The sequence below is a fragment of the Chrysochloris asiatica genome, unplaced genomic scaffold (genome assembly GCF_000296735.1).
Source record: "Chrysochloris asiatica unplaced genomic scaffold, ChrAsi1.0 scaffold00020, whole genome shotgun sequence".
Classification (NCBI taxonomy): domain Eukaryota; kingdom Metazoa; phylum Chordata; class Mammalia; order Afrosoricida; family Chrysochloridae; genus Chrysochloris; species Chrysochloris asiatica.
In genome coordinates this window covers 23,973,155-23,983,116 of record NW_006408538.1, presented here as the reverse complement: position 1 = coordinate 23,983,116, position 9,962 = coordinate 23,973,155, and the positions used below count along the sequence as shown (strand labels likewise).

Below are 9,962 nucleotides of genomic sequence, written 5' to 3'. Positions count from 1 at the left end.
CATTAACCATTTCCTTTTGGTACAATGACTCTGTGTATTCCTTCCATCTTCTCTTGATGCTTTCTGCATCATTCAATAATTTGCCTAGAGAATCTTTCAATAATGAAAGTCGAGGCTTGAAGTTTTTCTTCAGTTCCCCCAGCTTGAGAAATGCTGAGCGTGTTCTTCCTTTTTGCTTTTATGATTCCAGATCTTTGCACATTTTGTTGTAATATTTGGCTTTATCTTCTTGAGCTGATCTTTGAAATTTTCTGTTCAGCTCTAGGACCTCCTTATTTCTTCCATTTGCTTTAGCATCTCTATGCTGGAGAGCAATTTTTAGTGTCTCTTCTGATATCCATTTTGACTTTTTCCTTCTTTCAGGGGTGGGGAACCTTTGTTCTGCCAAGAGCCATCTGGATATTTATAACATCATTAAGTAGAAATTTATGTTGCTATGAAAAATCTCCTAGATTTATTGAATTTTTGATCCCACCTGCAGTTGCCTTGGCAGGGCCAGACCAAATGATTTTGTAGATCGATACGGCCCACAGGCCAGATGTTCCCTACTCCAGCTGTATAGGACTTTTGGGACTGTAAACCTTTGCAGGAGCAGAAAGCCTCATCTTTCTCCCATAAAGTAAGTGGTGGGCTCGAACTTCAGCCCTTGTGGTTAGCAGTCCAGTCCTCTTACCAATTAGGGAAGTTGCATGTCACTGTTGCTGCTGCTGTGTGCTGTCGAGTTGGTTCTGACTCATTGTGAACCTGTATAGGGTTTCCGAGGAGTGGCTGGTGGATTTGAACCACCAACCTTGCAGTTAGCAGTCCAGAGTTTATCCTACAGTGAGACACCAGGGAACCCTTAATCAGACATCAGCTAAGACTGACACTGTATAAAGCTTTTCTAAGGTGGGACTCTTGGACTTGCTGTGTTAATTGTTTTGTGCACAGGTTTTAATAGTATGTGTGAACTAATGACTGACTGAATCAGCCCAGGGTGACTTAAGGCCTGGAGAGTCAGCCAAAGACTTGAGAAGGCAGAGGGCGCGGCCTGTCCTCTCCCTCATCTACAGCCATTTGGCGAGTGTGACTCTGTCTTCCCTCAGGTGTTGAAGCACAAGGGGTCATCTGAGATCCTCAACAAGCTGTACGACACTGCCATGGACAAGCTGGAGGTGGTTAAGAAGGACCATGACGCCCTACGGAAGCGGTACAGCGAGAAAGTCGCCATCCACAACTCGGACCTGAGCCGCCTAGGTCAGCTGGAGGGTGAGAACCAGCGGCTGCTGAAGCAAATGGACATGCTGACGCAGCAGAGGGACACCGCCATCCAGCTTCAGCACCAGTGTGCCCTCTCCCTGCGGAGGTAGGAGCCCGGGCTGCCTGTCTGCCCGCCCGCCTCCTGCTCTTGGAGTTGTGCAGAGCCTGCTTGGTTGACTTTGCTGCTGGGCCCCTCTCCTTTGTGGGCTTGTCTGCAAAACTCCCAGCCACTTCAGGGAGGGATATCAGCACAGCTAGTGGCCTTTGTCTGTGAAGGAATGTTCCCAGGAAACATTTTTGGGGTTTTGTCTTAGTTACCTATTTCACATGTAGGTGGCTTTGAAGAACATATTAACTCCTCACATTTCTGGAGGCAAAACATCCACCTTTGCTTCTGTGAGGCTCTTTCCTGGTTTTTAGTGTCTGCTAGCTATCTTTGGGTCCTTTTTTTTTTTTTCAAACTGTTTTATTGTGAATTATGTGATAGTTTACATGGGAGAACATTAGTTTTTTATATTCATCCTATCATGTATCATTGCCATGGTTACAGTCCCCTCCATGCATCATCAACCAACCAAAGGGTATACACTACAAGCCTGCCCCCCGGTCATCAGCACACAGCCCCTCTCCCTTTCTGTGTCTGAAGTCCCCAGCTGCTCCATCTCTCCATGTCATCGTCTCTGCCTCCATCTCAGGCATCACTGCTTCTCTGGGTAGGGTCCCGCTCTCCGCTCTTCTCCTTGATGGTCTCAGGGACCTCCGCTCCTAGACTGCAAAGTTAATCACTCCCCTCCTTGCTGCAAAACGTCTACCTTTACATTTCCAACCCTCACAAGCAGTTTTGATAACAATTATTCACTATTATGTCACAAGAGACCTATCCGTATTTCCTTTCATTAGCCTCTTGGAGTTCTTTCCTTGTCCCTCTCACGATAGAATTATTGTCTGCTTTGTGTTTTTGGTTGATATCATGTGTTTTCTGTAATGGTTGTGTTGTTGTTAAGTGCCGTTGAGTCAGTTCCCTCCCATAGTGACCCTGTAGAGGGTTTCCAAAGAGTGACTGGTGAGCTTGAACCACAGATCAGTTCAAACCAACTTTGCGTTAACCCACAGTGCCACACTAGGCATGCTGAAATCAAGGAGAAAATAAAATTAAGGTAATAAGGAGTTTGATACAGTTACGTGGGACACATGTATCCCAAGTGGACTCTGGTAATACATTGCATGGGGTGAGACCTGCTTCCTCAGATTTATGCAGTTGCATAGCAGCTTCCCAAGAAACCCGAGAGGCTGAAAATGTTGGTGGGCTTATGTCTCACAGATGAAGAAAGGATTGAAGACAATCCTACATGTCCCTTGTGTGTCTCTCTGACTATCCTGATGTTTTTATAACTCAAAGGTAATTACTTTTAGGATCCTTCATTATTCGGACCACTGATTGATCACAGTGCATTAGATTCTGTTAGGAAAGGGCATCTGGTCTACCTAAGGCCAGCTGATTCAACAATGTGTAACTATAGGCATTCTCTAGGAGTTCTGGGAGCATAGTGGTTATAAGGCAGACTGCAAACCTCATGGTCAGCAGTTTGAAACTACCAGTGGTTCTGCAGATGAATGAGGTTTTCTGCTCCCGTAAAGATTTACAACCTTGGAAACCCTATACCGGGCCGCAATCATGCGGAATCGACTCGATGGCATTTAGCACAGCAACAAATAGGCATTCTCCCGGTTATAAATGTCTAGTTTATGGACAACTCCCACCTGACCTTCAATGGAGGGCTTTGAACTTTTTTTTTTTTTTAATTTTTTTTATGGCTGGTGAAATAAAATAGGAATAGATGGGAGTCTTTACAATTTAGGTGACTCGCTGCAGTAACGGGAACAGGAAGTTATAGATCTGAAGCCCTGAAGTGGGAGACTCAGAAGAGACTCACAGGGGCTTGATGGATGAGGATGGATTATTAGAAGGACTGTGGAGAAGAACAAACATTCAGAGTAACACCCTGTTCACCCTCTTTGATGCCGCCATCTTTGAAGCATTGTCTTGGTGTTACGTAAATCTGCCCTTACTTGGAACCACCTGAACCCAGCCCTCCTACAACCTGGACTCAGTGCTGTTGTCTTGATTCAGACCCATCCTGAGCCTGTAAATCTTTACACAGCAGGCGACCACAATTGTCTCCTATTAATGACTGTGTTACCAGGACTCCTTGAATGAACCTTACTCACAACAAATTCTTCATTACAATCATGCAGCTTTTAAATGATTCTTTGGGCCTTTTCTTGCACTAAAGTAAGACTAAAGAACCATATGCACTTTTTGCAGCGAACTCTTGGAAATGGGACTGCCCATCTTGCAGGACAAGAGTGTTGGCCAAATCACTGGGCAGCCTAGCATAGTGAAGTTGATGCATCAAATTAACTGTCCCAGAAACTCAGCGTGTAGTGTGAACTGTGGCTGCCTGCTCTCATCTGAACAACTCTTGGATTTTCTGAGCATTCTGTTTCTTTCATTTCCCACAAGCCTCTTCTGTCAGTGTCTCCCTCCCATCCATCAAATGGGGAAGTTCATTCTTCTGGGCATTGTTTCTTCTATAGCTGCATTTTGTATTAGAGAAAATAGTCCTTTTTGGAGGTGTGGTTTGTATGCCTCAAATAGTGCTTCATGAGGAACAGTCCTGATGAACACTGGTTCTCTGGTTCTCAGTTTCATATGAAAAAATGTGTTCTCTGGGTTAGTAGGTTTGTTGATTGTTTCTTTGCTATAGGACTTTTCAGGGTACAGGAGCAGGGACTCAAATATAAATCAGCATCGTGGAAACATGTTTTAAGTGGAAATATTGCTTCATTGATGTTCTAAGAAACACACTTTGAGAAATGCTTTTCTGGACCTCAGGGCCTAGGGCAGAGCTGCCTTGCGAGGAAGGGACTTCCTGGCCTGGAAAGCCTGGGTTAGGACCTTGGGTCAGTTACCTACCACCTCAAGTCCTAGTGATCCGTCTCTCAGTGGGAGGCTGGGTTAAATGATGGTAAAGGCCACTTTCAGATCTTGTGATCTTTTTTTTATTATTATTAAAAGAGTAGCTTGGCTGTAGAAATCAGGTGTTGTTTTTAGCATAGCAGAAGGTGAGAAGTCCTCTGCTCAACGCGTATTGTTTGTAAGAGGCAGAGAAAATTCGAGGTTCAGGGGTACTGGTCCACCATGATTTCTCTTTCTTGGGGGTGTGGGAGGTTGACCTCACTGTCCAGTGAGGCGGAACTGCCCACTGCCATGCCCTGGTGCTTCTCTCCCCAGGTTCGAGGCGATTCACCACGAGCTGAATAAGGCCACGGCCCAGAACAAGGACCTGCAGTGGGAGATGGAGCTCCTACAGTCGGAGCTGATAGAACTGAGGAGCGCGCAGGCGAAGGCCACCAAGGAGTCGGAGAAGTACAAGGAGGAGCGGGATGCGGTGTACAGCGAGTACAAGCTCATCATGAGTGAGCGGGACCAGGTCATCTCTGAGCTGGACAAGCTGCAGACCGAGGTAGAGTTGGCAGAATCTAAGCTGAAGAGTAGCACATCGGAGAAGAAGACAGCCAGTGAGGAGATGGAGGTGTTGCGGCAGGTAGGTGGACGGTTGCAGCGTGCAGACGGTGCTTGGTTCTGGAGCCCGCTTCTGAGGTGAAGGGAAGGGCTTGTCATTTCAGGTCTGGATGTTAGCCGGGTTAGGAAGCACTGCCCAGGTGGTCCTGTGCTCAGTGCCCAGTTCTGGTGAGGTCCAGGCATGGTCTTGGCTTTCTGGAGCTTACGTGCCATCATAGTCATGTAAGAAGTCAGGGTTATCTACAGGGCTTGCTCATTAAGATCCCATGTCCTAGGTCCCAGGGCCATGGCCATGTCTCCTCTTCCAAGCAGGAAGAGCATCCTTAGGAACTCTACCACCATCTGCCACCAGCTGCATACATCTGCTGGAGAGAGACTGCTCTTTAAAGGGATGGTCCACACTTATGCTGGGAACACGTTGTACTAGGCTGAGCCCAAGGATCCTTCCACCAAAGCTGTGCTCCCTGTAGGCCATGCTCTGGGGCCAGTGGGATAGCAATGCTCAGTAGCATTAGACTAGACCACTCATCCAGACACGTGTGTGATCAGTGTGCATTCCATGCATCCTTTCTATCCAACCACCTGACCTCATTATTGGTGCCTCTCATCCCAAGTCCAGGCTTGGACATGCCCACGGACTCCCGCATATATGAGCCCGTTCCTTATTGCAGTGTAGCGCTCCTGAGCTGGATCAAAGCAGAACTTTTCTCCATCAAAGCATTTTCTATCTGTGCTGCTCCTTTATTGTTACCTGTGCAGGTCAGTTAGAATACGGGTTTTAAAATGGTCCCTGGTAGCGTAGTGGTTACGAATCGGGCTGCGAACCTCAAGGTCGGAAGTTCAAAACTACCAGCTGTTCTGCGGGATAAAGATGAGGCTTTCTGCTCCCGTAAAGATTTATAGCCTCAGAAACCCTGTAGAGTTGGAACCGACTTCACGGCACACCACCACCACCACCACCATCACCATGAGAAGCAAAAGGCAAGGTGCTAAGGCCCAGGACAACTGGTAGGGGACTGTGTGCCCAGCACAGCGCACAGCTGATGCCTGAGGGTGCCCAGGGCCCTGCGAGTCTTCCCACTGACAGTCTTGTGCCAGTCAGTGTCAGGAACTGAGGAAAATCTGGGCCTCCTCCACCCACTCTCTCACCTTTTCTGTTCCTCAGTTTTCTAATTTTCCCTGTAAGGTGCTTATGATGCTCAAGTCGTTTCTTTCAGAAAAATCCCTTCGAATGTGTCGTCCCACATGAAGGGGAACAATTTCAGTCTTTATTGCTTATCATTAACGTTAATGTTATTACCCTTAGAATCTTACTGCCGGGTTAGTATTGGGAAGTGGGGGGACACCCTTTGAAACTAATGTTAGAGGTAGAAAGGGCCAATTAATGGCAATTTTCTACAAAGGGACTGAGAAGTCTGTACACCATTGAGGTAAAAACCAATGGGTGTGTACTCTGGGAAAGAAACTTACTTCGATGAAACTGTAAGAAAGACATGAGGGAAGGGATTCCCAATAAACAGACACAATGCCTTGGAACTTAGTAATTGTCCTAGAAAAAGCAGCATCTCTGTTTTTGGGAGTGGGGAAGGGAACAAGGGGGTTCCCGTCTAAATTTTATTGTTTGGTTGTTGGGAATAATACACAGCGAAACATATGCCAGTTCAGCAGTTTCTACCTTCTTGGAGCTGCATAGCCATTGTTAACGTTTCTTTTCTGAGTTGGTCCTCTCCATGAACACAATCACTGCCCTCTAAGGTTCTAATCCTTTGGGTTGCTGTTGTCAGTTTGATCTCTCACATGGATGGCTCTTAATAAAAGAGCATAAGGCCCAAGCAGACATTTTTTACTAATTAAGTCAAACGGTTATTCAGTTTTAAAATGACCTTGTTGTTGTTGTTTTTGTTGTTAACTACCGTCGAGTCGGATCCGACCCATAGCGACCCTGTACAGGGTTTCCGAGGCTGTAAATCTTTACGGGAGCAGAAAGCCTCATCTTCCTCCCGTGGAACAGCTGGTAGTTTCGAACTGCTGACCTTGCGGTTCGCAGCCCAATTCGTAACCACTACGAAATGACCTTAGGGCCTATTTTTGATTTAAGGTGTAAAGATTATCTCAGGCCAGTAGTTCCAGGGTTTCAGCCACCTTCCATGGCTCCAGGAATTACAGAGTCCATGAGCAGTTGAAATTCTGTCCTGCATTTTCCTCAGTCAGCAACTCAGTTTTATCTTCTGGAATGCTCAGTGGTTGGGGTACAAAGCCCGTATTAGATGAGGACAACAAGACGATCAGGAAGAAAGAGGAAATGGCTGAGGGCTCAGGGAATGGTCAGGCATGTGCCGTGGTATCTTAACACATGGAGTTTGAGCTTGGAAGTGTCCCTCTGGAGATCTATGAGGAGCATTGAGCTCCCTGAGTGCCGACCTGTGATGAGTATCGTGAATGCCTGCCTCCTGCAGTCTTTGGAGAAGGTGTCTGAGTGCTGGCACCATTCCTAAGGCTTGTGCCCTTCAGGCTCAGTCCAGTTCCCGGGCCTTTGCAGAGGGTGTTGCCTGGGCATCCAGCCTTCAGTCAGCTGAGGCAGGAATCTCTCTGGAGCACTGTTCCAAGCCAGCAGTCAGAGAGGAGAGCTCTGCCCCTGCCCCTGGAACTAAAATCCTTCTGAAGTTTGTCCAACTGCATGGACAAAACCATGCTAACTCGGCTAATGGCGGCCAGTCCTATGCACTAGGCCATCCTGGCTCTGAGGCTGGGTGGAGAGTCTGACCCTCTCCTGGGGTCTCTCCTGCAGCTCCCAGGTGGGGGTTCAGCCCCTCTGGCTTCCTATTCTCAGAGCTGCCCCTTCCCTCTACGTCCTTAGTTTTTCTTTTTACCTCTCTGGATGCCTTCCACCCTTCAAAGGTCCTTGTTTTGGGTGAGCTGGCTCAAAAAGCAGACAGGGGGAGCACCAAGGGGTCTGAGGGCCTCTTGGGGTTTGCTTGACCCTTTGTCATTTCTCCTACATTGGTTGAGGACCAGAGAAAGATTTTTCTATTTGTGTGTGTCTACAGTTCTATTGGAAATTTTAAGGTGTAATTTCATTCTTCAGGGATGTGTCAAGATGACTGTACATCTGGTTTCAGCTTTTAAAAGGAACAGAGATAAGCAGTACTTACTTCACCAACAAAAATACTGGTGTATCATTTTTTAAAAATAACTTCACATATTTAAAAATATACTTGGCGTATATAACCCATTACTGCAGACACAGAAGGTGAGAAGATGGTTATTTTCACATACGACTAGCGTCTGTGTCCTCCTCTGTAGCCCAGCCTCAGGTAATTATACTTTATCAGGTGAACCCTATAGAGACCCGCGGTAGGCTCTGGGCGGGTGTGAGCCAGCTGAGTGTGGACGAGAACCCATGGCATTCCCCCATGTGCAGTCCTGAGAGTTTGAACTGGGACCCTAACCTGGCATCACTACAAGTCTGCCTTGGGACGTGGGTGTGTACTTGTTGAGGTGCAGGTGGGGCAGGTGCTGGGACGAGCTCTGGACATGATTCAAGTGTTTCTTTAGCAACTCAGCCCAGCCCCTGACTGGTAGGGAGACCCTCCAGGTCAGAGAGCTCAGTCAGTGGCGCCCCCTCTGCTTGTCCCCATATCCTCCAGATTAAGGACACGGTGACAATGGACGCCGGGAGAGCCAACAAGGAGGTTGAAATCCTCCGAAAGCAACGCAAGGCTTTGTGCCAGGAGCTGAAGGAAGCCCTTCAAGAGGCTGACGTGGCCAAGTGCCGGCGGGACTGGGCCTTCCAGGAGCGGGACAAGATCGTGGCAGAGCGCGACAGCATCCGGTACTGGGCTGCTAGGGTCCTCTGGGCCGCTTCCTGGGATTTAGGCGGGGTCCATGCGAGGGTTCGATTGTTAGCAGGTGTGTAGGGTGGGGGCCCCATGTCCACTCCCAGTCAGTCTCCCTGTGTCCATCTGCTTTAGTTTTCTAGTGTTGCTGTAGCAGAACTATAGCAAGTGGATGGCTTTAACCAGCAGGAATCTGTTCCCTCACAGTTTAGGAGGCCAGGCATCTAAATTCAGAGTGCAGGCACTGGAGGCAGGCTTACTCTCTGACAGCTCTGGGGAGAGGTGTTTGTGTCCTTTCAGCATCTTTAGGCCCAGCATTCCTTGAAGATCTCCAGATGTCCTGGAATCAGTATTCCCCTGGATCTAGGAGCGTCACTGTGCAGGGACTTCAGGTCCAAAGGGCATACTCCGCTCTTGGCTCTTGTATCTTGGTGGTAGTAAGTCCTCTGAGGAACTCTGGTAGCGTAGTGGTTACAAATCAGGCTGCTAATCTCAAGGTCAGCAGTTTGAAACTACCAGCTGCTCCGCAGGAGAAAGATGAGGCTTTCTGCTCCCGTAAAGATTTACAGCCTCGGAAACCCTGTGCAGGGTCGCTATGAGTCAGAACTGACTCCACGGACTACCAACACCATCAGTAAGTCCCTGTAAGCCCTGCTCACTTCTCTCTTGTTTGTATCTCAAAAGAGATCGAGTTAAGATATAGTCTCATCCTGTAATGCTGCATTAACATTGTACATGTGAGCATTTACAACACACAGGATAAACACATCTGGCCAGAGCTGACCAGTCACATCATGGGTCGATGAGATCATGCTAGATCTCTTCCTGGAGGTGATAACCATTCCTGGAGGCCAAACCACTGAGAATCCCAGCCAAGCCAAGATGGCCCAATCCTGAACTTCACACCGTCCTTCCCCCCTGGATATCCTGAGCCATGGCCCCCGAACAGTGACACAGGCCAATCACCCCTCTGGAGAGTCTTCTGATGAGATCACCAGCAGGAATGCATCCTTTCAGCCAGTGAAGGACTGGGTGCTGTGCGAGGAGGAGGAGTGTGTGTGTACGCAGTAGTCCTAAGGCTGCAGGGGAGGAGGACAGGAACACAGTGATGCCGAGTAGCAGGCCAGACCAGAGTAGGGGTGCGGGTAAAAACTGCTGGTGAACACAGGGTCTCCCCACAAAGTGTGACTTTCCGGCTAGAATGTGGAGCGGGAATGGAGATTTTCCAGATGGAGCGTGGGAAAGGATGCTGAGGACTAAAGGAACAGCAAGGGCTACGAGTGGACATGCACTTGGTGGGG

At 48.1% G+C, this 9,962-nt stretch overlaps 1 protein-coding gene across 1 annotated transcript in view; it reads left to right on the top strand.

The window, feature by feature from the left end:
- The window catches only part of DLG5 (discs, large homolog 5 (Drosophila)), a 193,702-nt gene that overhangs the window by 130,385 nt on the left and 53,355 nt on the right, over window positions 1–9,962 (top strand). The window contains exons 8-10 of the mRNA XM_006837474.1: window positions 1,086–1,345; window positions 4,535–4,847; window positions 8,473–8,657. Of these exons, the coding sequence (XP_006837537.1) occupies window positions 1,086–1,345; window positions 4,535–4,847; window positions 8,473–8,657 (758 nt within the window). The remainder of the gene's footprint in view (window positions 1–1,085; window positions 1,346–4,534; window positions 4,848–8,472; window positions 8,658–9,962) is intronic.